General features: G+C 43.6%; 1 protein-coding gene across 16 annotated transcripts in view; it reads left to right on the top strand.

Moving 5' to 3' along the window:
* The first annotated feature begins 2340 nt into the window (after positions 1–2340).
* PER3 (period circadian regulator 3) overlaps positions 2341–27816 on the top strand; it is a 62472-nt gene continuing 36996 nt past the window's right edge. For 13 of the 16 annotated variants that reach the window (XR_002732227.1, XR_002732226.1, XR_002732225.1 and 10 more), the window contains exons 1-11: positions 2341–2437; positions 2694–3038; positions 3482–3627; positions 4456–4571; positions 5797–5998; positions 12422–12473; positions 17250–17398; positions 19502–19580; positions 21445–21551; positions 22098–22254; positions 27214–27319. Coding sequence is in view for 12 of the 16 variants with exons in the window: in XM_023215257.1 (XP_023071025.1) it covers positions 2887–3038; positions 3482–3627; positions 4456–4571; positions 5797–5998; positions 12422–12473; positions 17250–17398; positions 19502–19580; positions 21445–21551; positions 22098–22254; positions 27214–27319 (1266 nt within the window). In the remaining 4 variants the exon portion in view is untranslated. The other 3 variants (XM_023215256.1, XM_023215249.1, XM_023215247.1) reach the window with 2 other exon arrangements.

The raw sequence follows: 27816 nt of genomic DNA, 5'->3' as shown, positions 1-27816 counted from the left end.
CTAGTTTTTTGTATTTTTTAGTAGAGACGGGGTTTCGCCATGTTAGCCAGGATGGTCTCGATCTCCTGACCTCGTGATCCGCCCGTGTCGCCTCCCAAAGTGCTGAGATTACAGGCTTGAGCCACCGCGCCCGGCCCCCAACATGGTCTGGTTCTTTCTAACTTTCCGACCTCATCTCACACGACTCTCCAGCTCTCTCTTCTCCAAGCAAAGTACTTCGCCAAAGTATAGCTAGCTGTTGACACTGGAGAGACTTGTGCCCTTGAGACTTTCAACATCAGGGTGTGGCTTGAAGGCCAGAGTTAAGCTATGAATGAAAACAGGCAAGAAAGCCCTGAGGGAGAAAGAGACCTGATAGTTTGTTTCGGTTTCTCATCAGCAAACTTACTTCTTTCCAAAGGTCTTTTGCAGATACTTTCAGCTGTGCAGGGTCTACTTCCCCACCCGCGACAGGCGCCTCTCATCTCAGGTTGAAATCCGCCTTCCCAGAGGCCTGCCTCGCTGATCTCGGGAGGCTCTGGCCTCCCCCATCCACCTCTCTCCCAGTTACTCTTCCTTCCAGTAGCTTGTTTTCTACACATCCCTTTAAGTTTTATGAACTTATTTATGGGGTGGTTTGTGTTTCTCAATAAAACGTCAACTCCGTGGGTGGCAGGGACTTTGGTCCACTCTTCTGTCCCCTGGGATTCCAAGCGTCCCTACCCAGATCTGCACGCAATAAATGCTGAACGAATGCAGTCTGACAAAACCCACCTTCGGAGGAGGGCAAGTCAACCTAGAGTACCGCTCGGCAGGATAAGGTGGTTTATTCAACACCTCACATGAACACTCACCCACTTCACTTTTCCCCGCTTCCTTTGCATACAATTTCATCCATCCAACAAATACTGAATATTTTTTCTGTACCAGGCAGCAGAGAGGGGCGGCACTCTGCACTGTGCCTTTCATTTCTGACGTGTTGAGATACAATCTAAACTGAGCTTTCAGACTTTGTTTTAAAGGGCTTTACACCTTCCTTTTCTGAAAGAGTGTCTTTTACATTTGTCTTCCTCCAGTTGCCAAATGAATCTAATTTTAGCAAGTCCAGGGAAGTGTTTTAAGTTCCAGCGTCAAAATTCTGTTTCTGGACCGGTGCGGTGGCTCACGCCAGTAATTCCAACATTTTGGGAGACCGAGGCCAGCAGATCACTGGAGCTCAGGCGTTTGAAACCAGCCTGGCCAACACAGACCAGCGTTACCAAAAACACAAAAATTAGTCAGGTGTGGTGGCCGCACCTGTAGGTCCAGCTACTCGGGAGGTTGAAGCAGGAGACTGGCTTGAGCTCAGAAGACGGAGGTTACAGTGAGCCGAGATCGCGCCACTGCACTATAGCCTGGGCGACACAGCAAAACCCTGTCTTAAAAAAAAAATCTTTCTAAAAATCGGGTGGGCTTTTACCAGCGCTGCTTTACGGCCTGGTTCCTCCAAGTCCACCCCACTCACCTAAAGAGTTAGCGAAGGATGGGGGCGGTTGGGGTGGGCTCGGTAGGTCACTGGCGGTGAAAACCGTGGCAACCCAGGAAAACGCCCAAAGCACGACGAGGTCCGCTGCCAGCAGCCCGCCCCACCCTGGGCTCCTTCCCACACCCGCTCGGAGAGCGGGGAGCCACCTACAAACTCCAGGACCCGACCCCAGAAAACTGGCACGGGCCGCCCCTGCCCGCCCCCAGTCCCCGCCTCTCTCTTCCCCTTCTGCCTGCCCTCGACACCCCCGCACCCCCCCCCCCCCCGCTCCCACCCCCCACGTCTCTCGGCTCCCCCGCTCCCATCTGCCCCCCGTGCCCGCCTCTCGCCCCCGTCCGTCCCCCTTTCCAGCCTCCCCCTGACCCGACTCAAGCAACCCCCGCCCCCGCCTCTCACTCCCCTCTCCTTCCCAGGCAGCCTCTCACATGGAGGTTGGGCCGGACCCGCCCGGCCCCACAGAGCCCGGGTCCCGCCCCCGCGTGGCTGGCAGCTTCCTGGCCCTATCATTTCTGCGCTTGCTTCAGCGGCTGCGCCCCGGCGCCGTGCCAGGGGGCCGGACACTCCAGTCGCGCGGCACAGGCCTGAGGCCTCTCAGGGCCACCCCGCCCCCTGCCCGCGCGCCGGCCTGCCGGGATTGGCCGACGCCGGCCTCCGCCCGAGCCCGCGCATTATGTAACGCGCCCCGGGGGCCCCCCGCCCCCTCGCCCTGGCTTATATAACATGGGCGCCCAGGCTCGCGCCCCGCCCCAGGGCCAATGGAGGCCCGCGGAGTCGGCCCCGACAGCCAATCGCGCGGCCCGGGGGCGGGGCCGGTCACGCGGCGGCGGGGGGCGCGGCGCCGGCTGTTTCCCGGCACGCGGCTGGCCTCGAGACTGCGCGCGGGCGGCCCAGAGGGCGAGCTGCTGCGCGCTGGGCCGAGGGCGGGGGCAGCCGGTGAGTGCGCGGCCGGGCGGGAGTTCTCGGCACCCGCGCGCGGCAGAGGGGCCAAGCGAGTGCGGCCCTCAGTACTGGGGGCTCCCGGAGCGTGGCGCTTCCGAGCCGCCCGCCTCCACAGGCCCCAGCCCTCGGCTTGAGGGAAAGTTGGGGCAGGGGTGAGGACCGCGCGGTCGGGGCGCCCCAGCCACCCGGGCCGCTGGTGTCGGACTGTCCGTTCCACTTGTCCCTTGTCACCCCTGTCTTCTCCCCACAGGCCGGACTTCTGAAAGTCGTACGAGCTCCGGGTTTTGGAAATGCTGGAGGGAGAAGCCCCTCGGAGATGAGCGTGACCCCCTGGCTCGTGGTGGCCGCCTCTTACGCCATGGCGCGGACCAGAGTGAGAAATCGGTGTCTGTCGCCGACTGCAAAGTGAGTGAGAAGAAAGCAGCGGGCTGTCCCAGCCCTACATGGAGCCCCGCGGAGACCTCGAGACGCCCCGCCGGGAACCTCCTGGCCCCGGGGGACGGGGGGCTGAGGACAAGGCCCTGGACGAAGAATCAGGGGAGCGGTGGAGCCCCCAGTTCCATCTGCAAAGGAAATTGGCGGAGAGCAGCCACAGGTGACGCGCTGGCTTCAGGCCCAGGGCCCCATGCGTTCGTTGTCCTTCCCGGAGCAAGGAAAGGGGGACCTAAATCTTTTTATTGTTTTGTTTCTAAGTCCGGGGGAAAGTGTAGGGGGAGACTGGGGCAACGTAGGATGAAGTGATCTGGGATACTGAAGAAAATTACCGAAGAGTATCTGGAGAGAAAAGTGGTTACAAAAGTTAGCTGAGTTGGGACTCAGGTGAATTACGAGAAAGTAAGTGGAGAATGTTTGTCATTCACCAGTTGCTTTGCCTGAAGTTCCCCACCTGGAGGAAGCGGGGTCACCAGCCTGTGGAGTGATTGATCTGATACCGGTAGATTACTTAGAAACCTATCTGGTTTGCAGTTTGTGTTCCCTAAACCGCAAGATGCTGTTATCTTCATAGGTGTGAAGTTGTAATTTTTTTTTATCTTCCAGTGAACAGCAAGATCGAAACAGAGTTTCCGAAGAACTTATCATGGTTGTCCAAGAAATGAAAAAATACTTCCCCTCGGAGAGACGCAATAAACCAAGCACTCTAGATGCCCTTAACTATGCTCTCCGCTGTGTCCACAGCGTGCAAGGTAAACAAGCCGAAGAGAAATTCGATCCTACAAGTGCACCAGGACTCACACAAGCAGCCAGAGAAGTGATCAGTGGGGTCTTAGTCAGACAGATACTTTGAGCTTTTTCTCGTGCTTTATGGAAGATGAGCAAATCTATGCCAATTCCATTCATGTCTTAATTTTTCACATGTGAAAGACCAGGAAAACTTTTATCTGTATAATAGTGTATAGTAACTATGCAATGTTTTGCTCATTTGTTGCAAGAGAGTAGAGTTTAGCATAAGCACGTTTTGAAGGCTAACCTTTTAAAAAAACATTGTCTTCTATGGAAGTTATGGGGGAAAAAATGCATTCCACTAAATAGTTACCTTTACATGCCGTACACATACTTTTAAAATGTGGTAATGATATATCAGGAATTTATTAAACTAAAAATGAGCTGTTGTAAACACTTTTCTTTTTCTCTCTGACATCTCAAGGGATTTCATTAAAGCTGTATTCTCTTTAGCACAAACCTCAGTGCATCATATATGATATGTCCCTGAATGATGGAGTAGTTTCTGCTCCCCCTCCAAAAAATATTGTGTATGCATCTGAAATTTTTTGTTAGTACCTTAAATCTATCTTGCTCCCTGTGATCCAGAACATGCAGAATTCATAAAATCAACTCTTAAGTTTGCACAACTATCAGTAGTTTAGGTAAAAGCAGAAAATTATCTGTTTTTGAGAAAAATGCACTGAGGTGTTCTCATCTGAAAAAAATAATCCAGCTTGATAGTGATAAAAATGGTTTCCTAAAGATACTGTTGTCACTGGACTACCTGTTTATCTCCCTGTGTTTCTTAGCAAACGGTGAGTTTTTCCAGATTCTCAGTCAGAATGGAGCACCTCAGACAGATGTGACCATGTACAGTCTTGAGGAGCTGGCCACTATTGCTTCAGAACACACTTCCAAAAACACAGTAAGAATTCATGCATTTTGCCATATCAACCTGGGTGACTTTTCCTAAGGACCTGCTCTAGATGTAGGTTTTTAAGAAGAATAACAACGTTTCAGCAACCACAATTTGAGAGAAGCAAAGGAGGAACTGCTAAAGAGGCATGGTGTAGCTTCTCCGCCCTTGCCAGAGAAAACATCCAAAAGCAGAAGCAGCCCATTCTATGTGCTGTGCAGTTCAGTGACTTTGGTTATGAGGTGCTTCTAGCTCCTTAGCATTCCCGAGCTCTCTTGAATTAAGAGAAAACAAAAATTACACTGCAGAGTAATTTCCCGCATCTTATTCTAATCTCCGAATTGTTAATTTCTATTTATATCATTCTTAGTTCCAATATCTACTACTTCAAGTTGTAACAACTGGATGTTATAGAACAGGTGAGTTGAGATGCTGTCATTTTTCATAAAATTTTGGAAGAGACCTTTAGTATATCTTTTTTTAATCTCTCTTCTTGTTTGACAGAGTAATTGAGCCTCATGTTTGGTTGATACGGTGGAGATACTTATTTTTTTGTACAGACCTCAACATAATTGTAACTTAAAGATTTTGTAATAGTGGAACATGAGCTATCCCTACTAATATAACAGTGTTTATTTTATGGACTGCTGTGTACCTAGTACTGTAATAGGTGCTATGGAGAGTTTTTTAAAATAACTTAAGAAAATATTTGTCTTTTAAGATATTTAAAATAAAGCTAGAGAGGAAAGCATGCCAATGCTAGCAAACAAACTGCTGATTATAAATAAGTTTCATTTATGTGTAATGGAAGAAATTAGAGCAGTGATGCTTATGTAATGAGGTTTGTCAAGGACAGCTTCTTAAAGAAGGTGAATTTTCAGCGTGTCTTGAAGCATAGAATCTGCGTTGATGACAAGAACACCGTCCACCCAGGTGTAAGGCACAGTTTGCAGAGGAAAAGTTATGTGCCATATGTATGTTTAGTCTGCATAAAATGATCTAGTATATATTTTGGCATAGAAATCGAACCTTCAATAGGTGAAGTGCGGGTCTTAGGAGAATATTTAAGAAGGATGTTGGAGACAATTCTTAGAGGAGTTTTGTTGCATTTGTAGGTTGTGCCTGTGTATTTTAAGATATTGATCATGTTAGAGATCTAGAAGAAATTTACCTTTCAGGGAATATTGCTGGCGAGTACCTCAATATTTGCATTTATTTTCAATGTTTTTCATAGGATACCTTTGTGGCAGTATTTTCATTTCTGTCTGGAAGGTTAGTGCACATTTCTGAACAGGCTGCTTTGATCCTGAATCGTAAGAAAGATGTCCTGGCGTCTTCTCACTTTGTTGATCTGCTTGCCCCTCAAGACGTGAGGGTATTCTACGCGCACACTGCCAGAGCTCAGCTTCCCTTCTGGAACAACTGGACCCAAAGAGGTAACAGGACCAATGTTTAGATGTCTGGCTTTCCTCATCAAGATCAATTTCATTCTTACAGGAATAGTACAGAAATTAACACATTATTTAAAACATGCAAACTATCTGTTTTTTCTTATTCCTGTTACAGAAAGTTATGTGATGAAAACAGCATTTTAAAACCTTCTGATAACATAAAGACTCAATGCATTTTTTTCCATTTTGTCAGGTCTGTTTCACAGATTATATGTCATAAATATTATTTCATTACCAGCATATCATATAGTGGTTTAGTTGCTATGAAGGCTCTGTTTCCTTTAAGTTAAAATTAAACATTTTTCCTCTTTCATGATTTCCTTGTATGAGAGATTTTACTTTGGAGATAAAATTCGGATCATTAGGCTGGGCATGGTGCCTCACGCCTGTAATCCCAGCACTTTGGGAGGTTGAGGCAGGTGGCTCAACTGAAGTCAGGAGTTCCAGACCAGCCTGGCCAACATGGGGAAACACTGTCTCTATTAAAAGTACAAAAATTAGCCAGGCATGGTAGTGCATGCCTGTAATCCCAACTACTCAGAGGGCTGAGGCACGAGAAGCGCTTGAACCCGGGAGGCAGAGGTTGCAGTGAGGCAAGATCACACCATTGCACTCCAGCCTGGGTGACAAGAGTGAAACTCTGTTACTCTGTTTCTGGGAAAAAAAAAAAATTTTTTTTTCAGATCATTAGCTGTGTTACAGTTTTTCTTGCCCCTGAAAGTTATGAGTCTTATTACTTTGTTTTCCTTCTGGAATGCTTTTTTTCCTAATTCAAAGATACCTATTGCAGTTTTCTTTGTGACATTTGGTCCTGTGGGATCTTAATTTATTTCTTTTCAGTCATCCTTTATTATTTTATATTCTTTGTGAAGTGTCTCTTAAAGAGCTTTAAATATGTATATATGTATCAGCCTTCTTTTTGATTCCAAGCCCTTCTCTTTAATTAAAAAAAAAAAATTCATTGTGGTAAAAACACATACGATTTACCATATGATATAGTTTGGCTGTGTCCCCACCCAAATCTCATGTTGAATTGTAACTCCCACAATTCTCATGTGTCCTGGGAGGAACCCAGTGGGAGATAATTGCATCATGAGGGCGTCTTTCCCATGCTGTTCTCGTGATAGTGAATAAGTCTCATGAGATCTGATTGCTTTAAAAATGGGAGTTTCCCTGCACAAGCTCTCTCTCTTTGCCTGCCGCCATGCATGTAAGATTTGACATGCCCCTCCTTGCCTTCTGCCATGATTGTGAGACCTCCCCAGCCATGTGGAACTGTAAGTCCATTAAACCTCTTTCTTTTGTAAATTGCCCGGTCTTGGGTATGTCTTTATCAGCAGCATGCAAACGGACCTAATACACCATCTTAATCATTTTTAGGCATTCACTCCATTGCTGTGAAGGATGTTTACATTGTTGTGAAACAGATCTCCATAACTTTTTTATCTTCATATCTGAAATTCTGCTATTTCTAATTTTTTACCCACTACTTAATTTAATGAAGGATAGCTTTACATGTTTCTTATTCCAATTATAGATTGCCCCATCTTTTAAAAATAGTTTTATATAAACTCTAGAAAACATGGGTGTCATCCCTGCTTGCTTCTACCTCTTTTCCCATCTTTCAAAAATATTGATTTTATTTCTCTTCCCCTTTCCTAAATACACATTTTCAACCTTTAATTGTCTGTATTTGTTTCTCTGCTTTTGTTAGCTGTTCATTCTGTAAACATTTATTTAACAATTACTGTGGGTCAAGAACTAGTCCAGATGCAGATACAGCTGTGAACGGGACATACACAATATTGTCTGCCAGGTCTTTCCCACTTTTTCCCCAGGTATTTTTCCTTCAGCACTGCCTGTGTCTTTTCAACCTTTTCATTTTTGCTGATTACTGATTACTGGGATATTTCCCTTCTGTATTAGTCCATTCTTACGCTGCTATAAAGAACTACCTGAGACTGGGTAATTAATAAAGGAAAGAAGTTTAATTGACTCACAGTTCCACATGACTGGGGAGGCCTCGGGAAACTTACAATCATGACAGAAGGGGAAGCAAACCTGTCTTTATACACATGGTGGCAGGAAGGAGAAGAATGGGAGCCGGGTGAAGCGGGAAGCCTCTTATAAAACCATCAGATCTCATGAGAACTTATGATCATGAGACTAGCATGGGGGAAACTGCCCCCATGATTCAATTATCTATCCCACCAGGTTCCTCCCACCACACATGGAACTATAGTTCAAGATGAGATTTGGGTGAGACACAGCCAAACCATACCATTTTGCTCTTGAGCCCTCCCAGATCTCATGTCCTCACATTTCAGAACACAATCATGCTTTTCTAACAGTCCCCCAGTCTTAGCTCATTCCAGCATTAGCCCAAAAGTCCAAGTCCAAAGTCTCATATGTGACAAGGCAAGTCCCTTTCACCTATGAGCCTGCAAAGTCCAAAGCAAGTTAGTTGCCTCCTAGATACAATAGAGGCACAGGCATTGGGTAAATACACTCATTTCAAACGGGAGAAATTGGCCAAAGCAAAGGGGCTACAGGCCCCTTGCAAGTCTGAAATCCACTGAAGCAATAATTAAAGCTCCGAAATAATCTCCTTTGACTCCATGTCTCACATCCAGATCATGCTGGTGCAAGAGGTGGGCTCCTACAGCCTTGGGCACCTCTGCCCCTGTGGCTTTGCAGGCTACAGCCTCCCTTATGGCTGGTTTCATGGGCTGGCATTGAGTGTCTGTGGCTTTTCTAGGCACACAGTACAAGCTTTCGGTGGATCTACCATTCTTGGGTCTGAAGGATGGTGGCCCTCTTCTTACAGCTGCACTAGGGAGTCCCCCATTGAAGACTGTGTGGGCACTGAACCCAAATTTCCCTTACACATCTGTCTTAGCAGAGGTTCTCTCTGAGGGCTCCGCCTCTGTAGCAGACTTCTGCCTGGACATCCAGGCATTTCCATACATCCTCTGAAATCTAGGCAGAGGTTTCCATACCTCAATTCTTGTCTTCTGCACACCTGCAGTACCAACACCATATGGAAGCTGCCAAGGAATAGGGCTCTCACTCTCTGAAGCTATAACCTGAGCTATACCTTGGTCCCTTTTAGCCACGGCTGGAGCTGAAGCAGCTGGAATGGAGGGCACAATGTCCCAAGGTTGCACAGAGCAGTGGGGACCTGGACCAGGCCCACTAGGCCTCAGCCTGTGATGGGAGGGGCTGCTGTGAAGTCTCTGACATGCCCTGAAGACATTTTCCCCATTGACTTGGTGATTAACATTTGGCTTCTTGTTATTTATGCAAATTTCTGCAGCAGGCTTGAATTTCTCCCCAGAAAATGGGTTTTTCTTTTCCATCACAGCTTCAGGCTACAGATTTTCCAAGTTCTTATGCTCTGCTTCCTCTTGAATGCTTTGCCGTTTAGAAATTTTTCCATCAGATACCCTAAATCATCTCTCTCAAGTTTGAAGCTCCACAGATCTCTAGGACAGGGGCAAAAGTTGCCAGTCTCTTTGCATAGCAAAAGTGTCCTTTACTCCAGTCCCAACAAGTTCCTCATTTCTATCTGAGACCACCTCAGCCTACACTTCATTGTCCATATCACTATCAGCATTTTAGTCAAAGCCATTCAACAAGTCTCTAGGAAGTTCCAGACTTTCCCACATTTTCTTGTCGTCTTCTGAGCGCTCCAAACTGTTTCAACCTGTTATCCAGTTCCAAAGTCACTTCTGCATTTTTGGGTATCTATGGCAGCACCCCACTCTGCAGTACAAGTTTACTGTATTAGTCCATTCTCATGCTGCTAATAAAGACATACCAAGACTGGATAATTTATAAAGGAAAGAGTTTTAATTGACTCAGTTCAGCATGGCTGGGGAGGCCTCAGGAAACTTACAATCATGGCAGAAGGGGACATGTCCTTCACGTGGCAGCAGCAAGGAGAAGTACCAAGCAAAAGGGAGAAAAGCCCCTTATAAAACCATCAGATCTCATGAGAACTCACTGTCACCAGAACAGGATGAGGGCAACCACCCCCATGATTCAGTTACCTCCCACCATGTCCCTCCCTTGACATGTGGTGATTATGGGAACTACAATTCAAGTTGAGATTTGGGTGGGGATACAGCCAAACCATATCACCTTTTATGTAAAATATTAGTATGCCCTGAAATAATTCTTTTGGATCTCAGAATTCACTTATGCCATAAGGCATGATGTAATTCTAGTTTACTCTTTATATTGTACTTTTGCCTTATAAATCTCAAGGATTGATACTCTTACTGAGAGCAGTTGGTTAACGCCACCCCCTTTCTAGGCTATGCCTGTGTTACCTCCTTCGATTCCTTACTTTGAGCACACAGAACATCAAGAGGACTTAGGAAGCAATCCACTCAGCTGTTGTCAGCCTATGGTCCTATATTAGAATATGTTTCTGTTTAACATGTCTTGTACAAACCTCTTAGAAGGATCTGACCATTACGTCTTCAGAGCACGCTTTTAGAAACAAGCATCACATATTTACAGCGTAGGAATGGAAATGCATCATGGGCTCATGTCTGCTGTCTTAGATCACGTAGTCTGACTTTCAGTGGTCCAGGACTTCTAGTGAGTGCAGTTGGAGTTCAGGTGTCTGGTGTGATGAATAAATGGTATAAGCAAACTGACCTCATAGTAAAGGCTGTTTTCTGTAGAAGATTATACCAATCTTCCGTGCTTTATTAATGCTTTCTGATTCTTCTGTGATTGTTTCTTAGAAGTTTGAAGACCTGGGCTGCTTATTCAATATTTTGGTTCTTTTGGATTCTCACTGTTTATGCTACCTTCAGTGTATATTTTTTGAGCATCTCACAGCTTTCCATGGTTCCTATAACTGGGGACGTCTTGTTTCAGTGAACAAATGCCCAAAAGATATTCAGGAAGCTCTAATCAGAGGAAATAACATACAGTCAACAAACACTGGGCAGAAATTTCAGCCCCCTCATCTGCCTCTAAGGCAAATTTAGACATATCTGAATTACCACCTCATAAATCAATAAAATTGATGCAGAAATCAACAGAATTGCCAGGAAATCATTGGCATGAGGGTTGTGAGAAAACATTAATAAAACTCTGAAGATTGGTACAGTTTTCTGGAGGTTTATCTGTACACAATAAAGTCATAAAACGATTCTATCATTTGACCTAGGAACACAACTTTTTGAAATTTATCCAAGGAAAGAGCTTAAAGAAAAGAAAATTATATAGCTAAAAAGCTGAAAATAGTCTGAATTCCCAATTTTTTAGAACGGTCCAGAGTAGGCTGGGCGCAGTGGCTCACGCCTGTAATCACAGCAGTTTGGGAGGCCAAGGCAGGTGGATCACGAGGTCAAGAGATTGAGACCATCCTGGTCAACATGTTGAAACCCCATCTCTACCAAAAAATACAAAAATTAGTTTGGCGTGGTGGCAGGTGCCTGTAGTCCCAGCACTTTGGGAGGCCAAGGCAGGCGGATCACGAGGTCAGGAGATTGTGAGACCATCCTGGCTAACACGGTGAAACCCTGTCTCTACTACAAATACAAAAAATTAGGTGGGCATGGTGGCAGGCGCCTGTAGTCCCAGCTACTCAGGAGGCTGAGGCAGGAGAATGGCGTGAACCTGGGAGGCGGAGCTTGCAGTGAGCTGAGATCACGCCACTGCGTTCCAGCCTGGACAACAGAGCGAGTCTCCATCTCAAAAAAAGAAAAGTCCAGACTATTACAATGGAATGGAATGGAATATTACCACCAGAATAATTATGTCCAAGGATCATTTTTTTTTTTTTTTTTGAGGCGGAGTCTCGCTCTGTCACCCAGACTGGAGTGCAGTGGCGGGATCTCAGCTCACTGCAAGCTCCGCCTCCCGGGTTTGCGCCATTCTCCTGCCTCAGCCTCCCGAGTAGCTGGGACTACAGGTGCCCGTCACCTCTCCCGGCTAGTTTTTGTATTTTTAGTAGAGACGGGGTTTCACCGTGTTAGCCAGGATGGTTTCGATCGCCTGACCTCGTGATCTGCCCATCTCGGCCTCCCAAAGTGCTGGGATTACAGGCTTGAGCCACCGCGCCCGGCCCGAGGATCATTACATTGACCTTTGAGGTAATGAACATGGGCAGTTTGGGAACTATGGAAACTAATAAGGGGAAGAGAGAAAACCGATTCTCACTGTTACACCTGAGGCTCACGGTTCCAGTACCAAAGCCAATACTAGAATTGGGAAATACTAGGATGTGACTGGATCTCAAAATGAAGGAAGAGGGTTCCATTTTAATCGAGGAGACCTCTCTCTCTTTTTTAAAAAATAGTTTGTTGTTTGGTAATGGTATGACATTGTTTCACTGAGAAAGACTTGGCTGAGAGGGAGTGACTGACCAGGCATCTTTCTTTCTAGCAGCTCCACGGTATGAATGTGCTCCGGTGAAACCTTTTTTCTGCAGGATCCGGTAAGTATAGTGGCTCGTGGAAGCCAGAAACAGTGGATTATGCTCTGAGTTTATTTTGCAGTTAGTTTGATTCTTGTGTATTCAGCTCACTTCTGTTGCAAGATACAAAAAATAAGACTTGTTTCTTGCCACAAGGAGTTCGTTTTGGATTGAGAAGAGACATGCTCATGAGAAAACTAGGTAAATAATGCAATAGGAGACTGGGCACAGTGGCTCACACCTGTAATCCCAGCCCTTTGGGAAGCAGAGGTGGGTGGATTATAAGGTCAAGAGGTCGTGACCATCCCTGACACATGGTGAAACGGAGTCTCTACTAAAAATACAAAAATTAGCTGGGTGTGGTGGTGCACGCCTGTAGTCCCAGCTACTTGGGAGGCTGAGGCAGGGTAATCACTTGAACCTGGGAGGTGGAGGTTGCAATGAGCTGAGATGGCATCATTGTGCTCCAGCCTGGTGACAGAGTGAGACTCTGTCTCAAAAAAAATAAAAATAAATAATAATAATGCGATAGGAAAAAAATCTAGAAAAATAATTCTTAACTCTGGGAGCATACGTATAAGAGTCACTAGATGTGAAGTACACTAAAATGACCATTGTTTTGGGCTCTTTTTTGTTTGCTCTTTGTTTTTCAGTCACATTTAAAATTAATTTTTGAAATTTTTAATAGCTTTAAAGAAAGCAAGAGATTTATATTGGTGAGAAGGATTTAAAAGATCTAGAGACAGTGAACCAGAAGAAAATAGATGAAAATTTTAACAGTGGTTGATTGCTGGTGGGAATTACTACTGAATTTTTTTATCTTTTTTTTTTTTTTTGAGACAGAGTCTCGCTCTGTCGCCCGGGCTGGAGTGCAGTAGCCGCATCTCAGCTCACTGCAAGCTCCGCCTCCCGGGTTTTACGCCATTCTCCTGCCTCAGCCTCCCGAGTAGCTGGGACCACAGGTGCCCACCACCTCGCCCGGCTAGTTTTTTGTATTTTTTAGTAGAGACGGGGTTTCACCGTGTTAGCCAGGATGGTCTCGATCTCCTGACCTCGTGATCCGCCCGTCTCAGCCTCCCAAAGTGCTGGGATTACAGGCTTGAGCCACCGCGCCCGGCCTGAATTTTTTTATCTTTTAAATTTGCTGCAATATATTATTAGTGTTCCCTTTATGTTACATATGTAATATATGTAATACATATTATATATGTTGTTATATATTATGTATATAAGATGAAAATAATGTATTATGTTCTTTCATAATAAAAAGAGCAAGTATTTTAAGATGACATTGTGATTGCCGGTTTTAGTATTGAAGTTACTAAATGCTCTAGATGTTTAGAGAGAAGAAGAACCCTCATGATGAAATAGTCTAATATTCCAACACTCCATGGAATTGGGGTACTTGAACTCATAGGATCTGGATGCTTGGGAGGGACGGCCTGAGGAATGGCGCAGCAGTGGGAGGGGCTGTGTTGTTCCAAAGGATCATTCACAAGTGAGTTGTATGAAGATCTTAGAACAGTTCCTGCCTCCTAATAAGTGCCATGTGTGTTTCTGATGTTAATAAATATTTTGGGGTGCTTTCTCTGAGCCAGGCACTTTGTCAGTGCTGGGATCCAGAGTTCTTGCCTCATGTACCTTAAATTCTGTGAGGAGGAGACCAATAATAAACACATATTCAAATGCCTATGTGTTGGCTCGTGATAAGTTGTGTGTAGACAGTAAAGCAAAGAGCGGGAGTTCTGAGAAGTGGGAGATTGCTGTTGTATTCAGGGTGATCCAGGAGCTCTTAGGAAGCCTAATTGGCAACAGTGACCAGAAGGAGGGCAGGGGGTGAGCCACACCAGTATCTGAGGGGTGGTAAGTGTCTGAGAAAGTGTGTTCCAGGCAAAGGGAGCAGCAGGCACAGAGGCCCTTGGGGTGGGCCATGCCTGGCCTGTGGGAGGAGTGACATGGAGCTGCTGTGGCCAGAGTGGTAGAAGGAGCGAGGATGGAAGAAGACAGGGAAGCATGGGCCACACCACAGGGACCTGTGACTTCTGCACGAAGTGTTTTATTTCAGTTTATCCCTTAATTATTTTCAAAATGTTTTTCTTTGGGAATTTTCAAACATAACACAAAAGAAGAAAAGATAATGTAATGAGCTGCTACGGTCTCATCACCCAGCTTTTTAAGAATTTGAACCCTGGCCAGTCTGGTGTGATCTCTGCCAGCACCAGTTCCTTAACCCCCTCTTCCCAAGTTACCAGGCAGCGTAGCTCAGATCTCGTCTGATTTCCTCCGTCAATATTTCAGAGTGTCATTCTAAGAGAGAAAGTTCTCATTCATGTTTTAGGGCTCAAAATGGTCCCATCTTAGGCCAGTAGGAATCCCTTTGGGTTGGCCCCTGTACCCTTGTGAGAGTGCCCCATGGTCTTTGACAGCTTCCGTTGTTTTAAGCATGAGATGCCCCAGACTCATTTTAGATATTCCATAACCCAGACGTGGCCTCAGTCATTTCTCTAAGGATCCTGGTTCCTTGTGGTGGGAAATGGCATTCATGTTTGGAGGCCCAATCTGGATGATAGGGATGGTTATTGCTACAGGGTTGTCATTGCTTCTAGGAATTTTCAGTGAACGGAGGTAGGAAGCATTCATTTCAGTTTCCTTTTTTTTGTTGTTTTTTTTTGTTTTTTTGTGACAGCATCTCACTGTGTCCCCAAGTTGGAGTGCAGTGGCACAATCTCCGTTCACTGCAACCTCTGCCTCCTGGGTTCCAACGATTCTCCTACCTCAGCCTCCCAAGGAGCTGGGACTACAGGCATGCACCACCACAGCTAATTTTTGTATTGTAGAGACAGGATTTCTCCATGTTGGCCAGGCTGGTCTTGAACTCCTGACCTCAAGTGATCCAACCTCCTTGACCTCCCAAAGTGTTGGGATTACAGGCGTGAGCCACCATGCCTGGCCCAGAAACAGTTTCCATTATGAAAGGCTGGTGTTGGCTGCAGTGTTGAAGATACTTTGGAGGGGGAAGAGGGGAGTTGGAGGCTGTTACAGAGGTACAGGGTATAGGCCAGCATGCCGGGGGAGGTAGAAATAGTTGTATATTCTGGATATTTTTTACACTTGATCTTAGCCAAAAGGCTGAGAAGAGATACTCTGGATATTTTTTAAGAGCTAATTACCAGAATTTTATTAATGGGTTATATTTGGAGTGAGTGTGAAATAAGAGTCAAGGATAACACCAGGAGTTTTGGGCTGAAGTTACCATTTATTGAGGCAGACGAAATTCTAGGAAAAGCAACTTCCTGGAGGAGAAGGGAAAGAATGTGGTGCTTAGTTTTAGATAAGCTAAGTTTGAGATACCTGTTGAATATCTAAGTTGAGACTCTATGAGAGTCTGGAGTTAAGGAAAAGTTCCAGGCTAGAGGTAGATATTTGGGTCATCAGCGTGTAAATGGCGTTTAAAACCCTTGGGCTGGATCAACCTGAAAAATGCATTCACGGATGTGGAGGGAAGCCAGAAGGTGTGAGCATGGATGTGGATCAGCAGCACTGGGACACAGCTCACTTCCCAGCGATTCTCTTTTCTTGGTGAAATGGGAAGCAAGGTCATCAGTTGAGGGTGCAGAGTGGAAGAAGATTCTGGAGTGTGTGGGAGAAGAGAAAGAGCAAGGTGGGGCCGAGCGCGGTGGCTCACACCTGTAATCTCAGCACTTTGGGAGGCCGAGGTGGGCAGATCACCTGAGGTCAGGAGTTTGAGACCAGCCTGACCAACATGTTGAAACCCCATCTCTACTAAAAATACAAAAATCACCTGGGCGTGGTGGCGCACACCTGTAATCCCAGCTACTCAGGAGGCTGGGTACTCCTGGGTAGGAGGTGGGGGTTGCAGTGAGCCGAGATTGTGCCGTTGCATTCCAGCCTGGGCGATAGAGCAAGACTCTTGTCTTTAAAAAAAAAAAAAAAAAGGTGAGGGGGAAATAGGAACAGACTAGAGAATCTCTGGCAGCACTAAAGACCCCCTTAGGATTGGCAGTCACACCTTTACGTGCTGGCGAGAGAGTAAACAGGTGATTGGTAAAAGTTGGGGAGTGTGCATTCAGTCTTGGGCTTTTTGACTTGTAGGTGAAGTGGCATCTGCCAGTAGAAGCGTCTGCTGGGCAGCTGTGATCTTTGAGGTCATCAGTTAGAGCCGCCCCTGCCGAGAGGTTCTTTGTGAGGTGTGGAAAGGAGCGTGCCCTCTGGGCCAGGGACAGGGCTTGCTGAGCTTGGTTTTAGCCTCAACTTTTTCTTTCCTCCTCAGCCAGATGCCTTTATGGATGGAGCGCCTGACCTCATGCAAGGGCCCTCATCACTGAAGCTGGAGACGAAATTGGTTCTTAGTGTAGAAAGGGACGACTGAGAACTGGCCCCAGGGCATGATTGCAGGGGACCCTGTTTTCTCTCTTGTGACACCTGATGTAGATATGTGAGATGAGACAATTATGCTTGTCCCTCTTCATAGCAGAAGGGGAAAAGTCAAACTGGGAATTCAGTGCATAGAGGCTAAGAGAAAAGTCATGGAACCACTAATTCTGTTTTTACACTCACAGTAATCTAAGCCAGTTCTTTACACAACCTATTCCTTGTTGAATAACATAGAAAATTTAAGCTACTATATTCTTTCTTTTGAAAACAAACATGTTTAAACATTTTAGATGTGGGTATGTCTCTCTTGGAAATTACCAATAAAACATTTCTCCCAGCCTTGTTTTGCCATGGGCCAGTAGGGTGCATCAGGACGAGCACTAATATCTTTAATCTCCTTAGTGGAGGTGAAGACAGAAAGCAGGAGAAGCGTCACTCCCCATTCCGGATCATCCCCTATCTGATTTATGTACATCGCCCTGGCCAGCCAGAATCGGAATCGGAACCTTGCTGTCTCACTGTGGTTGAAAAGATTCACTCTGGTTATGAAGGTAAATCAGTAGATAAGATGCAGAAATGTCAGCCATCAGATAGGAACATGGGAAAGTCCGTTTATGTCAGTCATAGAACAAAAAAAGAGCCCTTGGGTCTCCAGTTTGACCCTTAAACTCTTCAGGCGTTTGAAGCTGGTTTTCATTGATGTGTCTGTTTACTGACTTTTGGCTTCTTGTATGGCATTGCCTTCATGGTCAGCATGGCTGAACGAATGGTCTCAGCACAGGATTTGGTGACAGATACAGTCTTCTAGTCCTCCCTCTTCTGGTGACCCAGTCAGTGTGGCCTTTTGCTTGTGTTGTGTGAAATAAGAGTGCTGAAATTGTTTCCCAGAGAAGCCACAAGAGTGATTTTATGTTTTTGAAGTGTTTTGAAACTCCCTGAGTAAAACGTATATTTCATCTTTTATGAGCAGAACGATATTTCTAAATGCATATATCATGCATATATCAATACATAGGTAGTTTCCATGTATTACTGAGAAGTCAGTTCAGATGTAAAATGACGTATGCTTTCCTACAAATTACCATCCTAATAATAGTCATACAACAAAAACCACAGGGCTTATGGGAAAAATGGGTTTAGGAGCACAAAACTCAAAAAGTTGCATATTAAAAATAAGACAAATGGAACAAAAATGATAATCATTTCATACCTGTTAAATGATTAGGAAATATACAAACACTAAAATAAATATGGATCATAGCACAGGATGGACTGAGGTAGCAGGTAGATGTTTGAGGTGTGTATGCATGTTTTTGTGTATTCTTTTTTTGTTGTTTTGCTTTGTTTTGAGACAGGGTTTTGCTCTATCACTCAGGCTGGAGTACAGTGTGTGATCATGGTTCATTGCAGTCTCAGACTCCCGGGCTTAAGTGATCCTCCCGCCCCAGCCTCCAGGGTAGTTAGGACCACAGGCACGCCCAACTAATCTTGTTTATTTTTGTACAGACAGGGTCACACTATGTTGCCCAGGCTGGTCTCGAACTCCTGGGCTCTAGTGATCCTCCTGCCTTGGCCTCCTAAAGTGCTGGGATTATAGATGTCAGCCATCACACTTGTTTTTGTGTATATGTAAGTGGTTCCTTTCAACTGGATGCTGTTTTCTGCATTCACTTAAGGTTTCTTGAAAATAAAATAGTGCACAAGCAAATGAGATATTAGCACTTGCTCAGATCGTTCCCTAATATATCAATCACTTTTTTTTTTTTTCTTGAGTCTTGCTCTGTTGCTCAGGCTGGAGTGCAGTGTTGCGATCTTGGTTCACTGCAACCTCCACCTCCCAGGTTCAAGCAATTTTCATGCTTCAGCCTCCCGAGTAGCGGGGATTACAGGCGCCCACCACCACACCCTGCTAATTGTTGTGTTTTTAGTAGAGACAGGGTTTTACCATGTTGGCCAGGCTGCTCTCAAATTCCTGACCTCAAGTGATCTGCCTGCCTCAGCCTCCCAAAGTGCTGGGATTACAGGTGTGAGCCACCAAGCCTGGCCACACTTCATTATTAAAGCAAGTATTAGAATAGAACTGACCATACCAATTTTATTACACTAAGAATATCCATATGGTACTAAATAATATTTGTAGTATTTTTATTTGTTTAGTTATATGCAGCTACTAAATCTGATTAAACTTTTCAGTCACTCCAGTTTTAACTATTAAATTATTTGTGATGAGCCAGGTGTGGTGGCCAGGTGCCTGTAATCCCAGCTACTTGGGAGGCTGAGTCATGAGAATCACTTGAACCTGGGAGGCAGAGGTTGCAATGAGCCAAGATCGTGCCACTGTACTCCAACCTGGGGGACAGAGCGAGACTGTCTCCAAAAAAAAAAGAGAGAGAAAACTATTTAATGTGCACATTCGTTCTCTCTGTGTTTAAAATTGACTTTAATAGGCTTCACATTTTTACCTAATTAAAATGTAGTTAGTGATGAAATTATTATTTAACTGTAGCTTTGGCTGCTTGAAGGCCAGGCCCCTAAATGAGATTTCTACCATTTCATATAGATTTTGTTCTCTTTTTAATATGTGAAGTGGTTAGTTAAGTGGATGACTAATCAGATATTTGCCTTTAAATGGGTCTTTGTTTTTTTTTTCATAGCTCCTCGAATCCCAGTGAATAAAAGAATCTTTACCACAACACACACCCCAGGGTGTGTTTTTCTTGAAGTAGATGAAAGGTAAGCTCTTCTTTAAGCCTGAAAATATTTGTTTCTGAAAATAAATATAAATGTGAAGAAGTTTATGTTTGCATGTTTATACATTATATAACTGAAATCTGTCCATTTGCCTATTTGATCTTTGTTAAATGGAAATATATGTTGTCTAAATTTTTAATATAAATATCTTGCATATTAGAATGTGATTCCAAGTTATATTTGATTTCTCAACAGTATGCTTTAGCTAGGCCAAGAATTATTTCATTTTACAAAGAAGATAATGAACCCAGGGGCCAGTTTGCTGAGAACAGATGTATAGTATCTGCACTCAAACTGGGACCGAGACTCTGGTCTTCTAGCACCTATTCTGGTGTTATTTCCACTTGCCAAGTGCTTCTCAAAACAGTTTATGATGAAATTTTGTTTAGTCTGAAGTGGAGGCGAAGGTGGGGAGAACAGATTATTTTTTATAAAGAATTGTTCTTTATTTTGAACTTCTGAACTTCTGTCCTTCCTGCTTTTGGGGGATGTTGAAATAGTCTTTGTTATTTAAAGGATAGTGATAGTAGGTAGTTGTTACTGCTTGTTGCTGTTTTTTAATATCTTTATTTGGAAAAAGTAAATATCAGTATCACTACACCAGTATCCCACAATTTTTCCCCATATTTATTTTTACATTTTACTTACTCATGAAATTCAAAAATCTGGGAACCAACGCACCACACCACACATAACTGTAAAGCAAAAATGTCAAAAACATTTTTTGATAATTTTTTATTAAAAAAATTTAACATCTGAAAATGAGTGTATTTGATAGTATTTACCTTGAAACCAAATAGTAATGTGTGAAATACTTAATCTGTATAAAGTAAGAAAATTCAGCTAAATATAATTTTAAAAATAGCTTAAATCTCTTGTATTAGAAAATATTTGTGGGTTTCTACACATGGAAAATATTTATGGAATCCAGTTTTTTCTGAGGCATCCTTAGTCTTACCATGGTAAGTTTCCCATGAACCTTTATCCTGAAATTATTTCTGTGTACTAGCTGTCTGTCTATCTGATATTACCTTTTGGGTAACATTGTTTTTTTGTTGTGTTTTGTTTTGTATTTGAGATGAAGTCTCACTTTGTTGCCCAGGCTAGAGTGCACGATCTTGGCTCACTGCAACCTCCACCTCCCTGGTTCAAGCAGTTCCCCTGCCTCAGCCTCCCAAGTAGCTGGGATTACAGGCGCACGCCACCACACCCAGCTAATTTTTTTATATTTTCAGTAGAGATGGGGTTTCACCGTGTTGGCCAGACTGGTCTCGAACTCCTGACCTCAGGCAGTCTGCCCCCCCTCAGCCTCCCAAAGTGCTGGGATTTACAGGCATGAGCCACCACACCCGGCCTAGGTGACATTGTTTTTATGTAATCTTAATTATGCTGTATGAATTAGCAACCTGCATTATTCATTTAACATCATCAGCATCTTTCAACGTTACAATGTGCTTTTTGTAGACTTTTTAAATGGCAACATAAACAATTATGGAGGGCATCAGAGTCCTCTAAGGAACTTGCTAAAAATACAGATGCCTGGTCTTACTTCCAGAGATTCTGATTTAGTAAGCTTACAGCGAGCCTGTGGATCTGTATTTTAGCAAGTTCCCTAGATGATTTTGATGCAATGTGTCAGATAACCAACGTGTTAGATTATACAGCCATTTCCCCCAGGATGGGCACTGGGGTTCTTTGTTGTTTTTATAAATGCTAAGATAAACAGCTTTACATAAAATTGCCTCACATTTAGAATGAAATACAGAAGTGTTTTTAAAAACATATAAATTGTAAGAATTACCTGATGAGTATAACATGCCACCTGTGTTGTGTATCTGTATCCCAGAGCAGTGCCTTTGCTGGGTTACCTACCTCAGGACCTGATCGGAACATCGATCCTAAGCTACCTGCACCCTGAAGATCGTTCTCTGATGGTTGCCATACACCAAAAAGGTCAGGACCTACTCCTTTATAGGAGGAAATGTTTTTCTCTCATTGATTTGTTCTAATTTTTCTTTTTATCTCATTAGATCGCAACCTTTAACCAGATAGGCATTATATTGAAGCTGCTAAAGCAATTGTTTTCTATTTAGACATACTAAAACAGGCCAGGTACAGTGGCTCACATCTATAATCTAAGCATTTTGGGAGGCAGAGGTGGGCGGATCGCCTGAGGCCAGGAGTTGGAGACCAGCCTGGCCAACATGGTGAAACCCATCTCTGCTGAAAGTACAAAAATTAGCCAGACATGGTAGTGCACGCCTGTAATCTCAGCTACTCAGGAGACTGAGTGAGGCACAAGAACTGCTTGAACCTGGGAGGTGGAGGTTGCAGTGAGCCAATATCGTGCCACCGCACTCCAGCCTGGGCAACAAGGCAAGACTCAATCTCAGAAAAAAAAAAACACTAAAACATTTACAAATAAATGGCTTAAAAAGGACATTTATAATCAGTATTTATGTTACATAAATCCTATTTTTGTCTTATTATTTTATATAGTCTTGAAGTATGCAGGGCATCCTCCCTTTGAACATTCTCCCATTCGATTTTGTACTCAAAATGGAGACTACATCATACTGGATTCCAGCTGGTCCAGCTTTGTGAATCCCTGGAGCCGGAAGGTTTCTTTCATCATTGGTCGGCATAAAGTTCGAACGTAAGCTAGTCAGTTTTCATATTTTCTAAAACATCTCTTGTATCAAATAATATTCCTTAGCTTATTGACTGCCCTTTGACTTAGTTGACACATGAACTAAATAAAGCATAGATTTTTTTTTTCGGTGCTTTGGGAAGATGGTTTGACAATATGTACCATGAGCCTTAAAGTAAGTCATAATATCAGCTTTAAAGTAGCTTAAATGTCCATTATTAAGTAAAATCTGGAATATTTGCTTGATGTATTATTATACTGGTCAATGAAAATTTTTGCAGAGATCACATAACATGAAAAAATATTTGACACATTAAATATAAAAATCAGCATACAAAATTGTACCTATGATTATAATTATGTTTAAACATAAACATACTATGAAATAAGGAAAAGAGGAGTGAAAGGAAATAAAATATGAATTTTGGTTATGTGTAGATACTATGACCTACAGGTGTTTTTTTCTTTTTCTTTTTTTTTTTTTTGTTTTTTTTCCTCTCTATTTTAAATCTCTTTAGTGAGCATGTAAAACTTTTTATATCAGCCTTCTGCCATCAAATTCCACTTATTTGTGTCTTTTTCTTTTTGAGACAAGTTCTCCCTCTGTTGCCCAGGCTGGAATGCAGTGATGCAGTCACAACTCACTGCAGCCTCAACCTCCCCTGGCTCAGGTGATCCTCCCACTTCAGCCTCCCAAGTAGCTGGGCCCACAGGTACCTGTCAACACATTCAGCTAATTGTATTTTTTGTAGAGATGGGGTTTTGCTATGTTGTCCAGGCTTGTCGCAAACTCCTGCGCTCAAGCATCCTCCTGCCTCAGCCTCCCAAAGTGCTGGGATTTTGAAGGTGTGAGCCACTGCGCTTGGCCTGTGTCCATTTTTTAATACTTCTTTTCCTGGCAGCACAGCTGACACTGGCTTGTTTGCTTGCTGTTGCATGTCCATGTAACAGCATCATGTGGAATGGAATGAGACCAACCCGGCCCACTACTTCCTGTAGGCTACAGTACCCCTCGGCCCCTGAATCTTCAGTCCTTTTTTTTTTTTTTTTTTTTTTTTTAATGAGACAGGATCTCACTCTCTCACCTAGGCTGGAGTACAGTGGCGCGATCGCAGCTCACTGCAACTTCCGCCTCCTAGGTTCAAATGATTCTCCTGCCTCAGCCTCTCCAGTAGCTGGGATTACAGGCACACGCCCAGCTCATTTTTTGTATTTTTAATAGAGACTGGGTTTCACCGTGTTGGCCAGGCTGCTCTTGAACTCCTGACCTCAAATGATCCGCCCGTCTTGGCCTCCCAAAGTGCTGGGCTTCCAGGTGTGAGCCATCATGCCCAGCGCTTTGGTCCATTTTTAATTGAACTCCAGGCCTTTTGACCTGGCTCTAGGTTTCCCTTTGATGTCTATTTTTTTTAAGCATGGAAATTTTACTTGACTCCAGTATCGTGCTGAGATTGAGAAGTTATGTTTTTTGGTATCTTGTTATAAAGCATTGTCTACATGAACATGAAACTGAGAACCAGTAAGACGTATTTGAATCACCTGTTAATATTACAGTAGAGATGATGTGCAGAGCCATGGTGAGAAGAGGTCTCAAGGTTGCTCTTACCTCTTTCTACTCCAGGGTTTGGCCTCTCTGCAGAGCACGTCTAGAACTTAATGGAAGAAATGGGCTCCTGGCCACCCTAACTCATGAGACTTGATTTGTGCTAGAAAACGAATTTGATTATTAAGAAATACAGCTGCCAAGTAATTACCATTTGTATTGCTCAGAAAGGACTTTGTCCCTTCTCCCAACCTCCCCGCCCCAAGTACGGAAACCTATTGGGAAATGAACGTGAAATCCAATGGTTGCTTGGCATGAATGTAGGAAACCACAGCCAGTAAGATGCCTCCATGAGGCTTCCATCTGGGGCTCGTTGATGGTCTGTGTTCCCCGGCCCCAGTCAGAGTTAAAGATACAGCCTAGATTTCTGAAGCTCTCTTTTCAGTTCTTTGATGAAATATATGTGAAATTACCCAACAGTGAATATTGTGAATATTCAGAATGTTTTCAGTATTTTTAAAAATTACACCAGTATTTACATCTTAACAACAAAGATTATGTGAGGGAAAGGATTTAAGGTCTAGTAGGTATTCATCTTGCTCATAAAATAATAATTATTCATTATATTTATAAAGTATAAAGCTCTGTGTAAGACAGTGTACCAGGCCTTGAGAAGGTGATGGTAATCAAAACGTTCTCTTTACCATCAGGAAACCCACACTGTAATGGGAGAGACGGTAAATAAAAATGGCACTGTCATATATAACTAGAGTTTGGTAAGTGTGATAGTTGAAATGGGAAGGGGGTTGCGAGACTGTTTAGCAAGGGACCCTGCCCATCTCTCTCAGTCCTTCCCAGCAGCACTGCACGCAGGCAGGTCAGGTGTCCTCAGCTCTCATTTTATAGGTAAAATCCATACTGAGTGAGCTAGAGTAACCTTCCCAGGGATCACTTGGGGAGGAGTGAAAGTGGAGACTGCAGCCAAGTTTTCTCTCTTACTCCTACTTCACTTCACATACACAGCAACGTAATACTTCATGGCATTTTTATTGTTGTTTCATGAAGGCTGTCTCCTTATTGCCTGCAGATTGATCAGTTTTGCATTACATAATTACTGATTTAAAATACACTTTAATGTCTCATTCTTGTAATCCCAGCACTTTGAGAGGCTGAGGCAGGAGGATCACTTGAGGCCAGGAGTTCAAGACTGGCCTGGGCAGCATAGCAAGACCCCATCTCTACAAAAAATGTAAAAACAAAAAATAGCTGAGCATGATGGTACGTGCCTGTAGTCCTCCCAGCTACTTAGGAGGCTGAGGCAAGAGGATTGCTTGAGTCCAGGTGTTCAAGGCAGTAGTGAGCCAGAATTGCACCACTGCACTCTAGGCTGGGCAATAGAGCAAGACCCTGTCTTTAAAATATGTATATATACACAATTTAGTTTTGCAGAAATTTTCACAACTAGGAATATGTAAATTTCTTAAAGCAATCTGTTCTATTTCCATTTCATTCAAAAAATAAATTCCAAATAACCTCTGAAAGGTTTTCAAGCTCACAATGTGTTTATATTAGGAACCAAGTGTACTTTTATTCCCAGATCAATCAATCATGTATTTGTTCCTTTAACAAATATGTAGTGGGTGCCTGCTATAGACCAGACACTGTTCTAGGTACTGAAGATCCAGGAGTGAACAAAATAGGCAAAATACCTCACCCCGTGGTGCTTACCTGGCAGTGGGATATAGGGGGAGACAGTTACATAAAACGTATAGTGTGTCAGATTGTGAAATAAGGTTATATATTCAGGTACTGCTTGCCACAGACATATGGTGTACCTGACAGCATGCAGATAGATACTGATCTAGATACAGTCTAGATGCTAAGGGAGAGAAAGGCGATTGGTGCAGCTGTTCTACTGTGATGAGAATGTGCAGGGTGAGTGAATAGTCCCTACATGTGGCGATATGCCTGACTGCTTTTATGACACTGTCAGCATCCTATGATTTTCTTGATAATTTCTGCCTTTGGGAAACTGTTTCAGTTTTTAGGTAACTGAGCTGCATGTGTCAGTTGAGAAACGGCAGGCTGGCATAGTGAAAAAGGACAGCCCAGGCTTGGGGGTCAGACATAGGCAGATTCAAATCCTAACTGCTGCTTCTCAGTTATGTGAACTTGGGCCAGTTCCTCAGAGTACCTCATCCCCTGACTTTGCGTATCGGGGATAATTCCTACTTTCCAGGGTTGTTGTGAGGACTCCATGAGCTGATGGCAGCTGATTCAGTGTGCCCCATGAATGGGACTTGCTTTACCAAGGTACCCACAGGCAGTACAGTGTGGTGGCACACAGTGTGGGCTCTGGAGCCCAGACTCTGGTCCCTTCGTGAACACCTGCTTCCTCCTTACCTGCCAGGCCACCTGGAAAATGTAATTTAATCAGGTGAAGGAGAAAATACTTGTAAAGCACTTGAAAATAAGGGTTTTCAAAATGTTAGGTATTCTTGTATGTTATAAAAACTAGTACAGGCCGGGTGCGGTGTTGGGAGGCTGAGGCGGATGGATCACTTGAGGTCAGGAGTTCCAGACCAGCCTGGCCAACATAGTGAAATCCCGTCTCTCCCAAAAATACAAAAATTAGCCAGGCATGGTGGCACGTGCCTGTAATCCCAGCTACTCAGGAGGCTGAGGCAGGAGGATCGCCTGAACCTGGGAGGCAAAGATTGCAGTGAGCTGAAATTACACCACTGCACTCCAGCCTGGGTGACAGAGCCAAGACTCTGTCTCAAAAAAAAAAAAAAAAAAAAAAAAAACTAGTACAGTGCCTGTCACATAGAAGGTCCCAAGTAGACATCAGTTCCTTCCCTTCTTTGTGATCCTCTCTGTTGGCATGTGTGCCATTCACTGTATTCGGTCATAGATGCTCTAAAATTGGAGTGTAAGACAGACCGAAGGTATTGTAATAGCTACATTTTCACCACTAGGGTGGGTTGCAGAACTGTCTTAATTAGACAACTTAAGTGTTAGGTGCATTAAACGTTAAATGTTATTTGGCAAACTTGGGGCCTTTAAAATTCTTATAGTAAGTTACTCAGTTACTGTCAAATTTTGAAACCACTTATTTGCGGAAGATATTTTAGTAGCTAAGGAGGTTACTTGTCACTCATTTTAGATTTGCACATAAATAGCACTGAAATCATTACAGAAAGATGAGTGCTTTAGAGAAACTTAAGGGGCCTGTTAATGTCTCATTTGTGTCTTATTAGTTTCTGTACCTCCATGGGTAGAATTCTAGCCTCATATTTTCTTTTAGGAGTCAAAGAATTGTTTTGTAAAAGCATAGATCTATCTTGGAATAGTCTATTAAAAATCACTTTCGACTTCACATTTAAATTGTTTGACTCAATCTCTCACTGGGAATTTTCTAGGAGCCCACTAAACGAGGATGTTTTTGCTACCAAAATTAAGAAGATGAACAATAATGACAAAGACGTAACAGAATTACAAGAACAAATTTACAAACTTCTCTTACAGGTAAGGTGAGATTTTTAAAAATGCAAAATTCCCGAACTGTGTTTTGTTTTAATGCTCAGTAAAGTCACTTTACAAAAATAAACTTACGTAAAGGGAGATAAATCTTTGCCCTCTGCATTCCAGAAATTTTTGTCTTTCTCTTTTCGTTTTTAAATTAAATTTTATTCTTTGTTCCTTATTCTGTGTTACACAGAATATTTTTGTAAGAACCCATTGTAAGACAGCAAACCAAGTGACTGAGAGAATTCTTACACTGCAGAGGCACCAGTGTGCTTAGCCTTTGGGTTTTGGCTTCAGGATTTTTAAAATAATTTCAGTTTTAAAGATGGGAGGAGAGGGATGGTAGGTCTCAGTTTCTCTTAACTATTGTAAGGTAAAAGTGGGGAAATGCGTGTGTTGAGAAGAAATACCAAAGGTGTTTTCCACAAGAGATTCAGTGAATAAGTGGGAAATAGAACTGATGGTGTCACGTAGAGTAACTGTTCTCAGTGGTTTTC

Source organism: Piliocolobus tephrosceles, chromosome 1 (genome assembly GCF_002776525.5).
Source record: "Piliocolobus tephrosceles isolate RC106 chromosome 1, ASM277652v3, whole genome shotgun sequence".
NCBI classification, from domain to species: domain Eukaryota; kingdom Metazoa; phylum Chordata; class Mammalia; order Primates; family Cercopithecidae; genus Piliocolobus; species Piliocolobus tephrosceles.
This window is presented reverse-complemented; position numbering and strand designations above follow the sequence as displayed.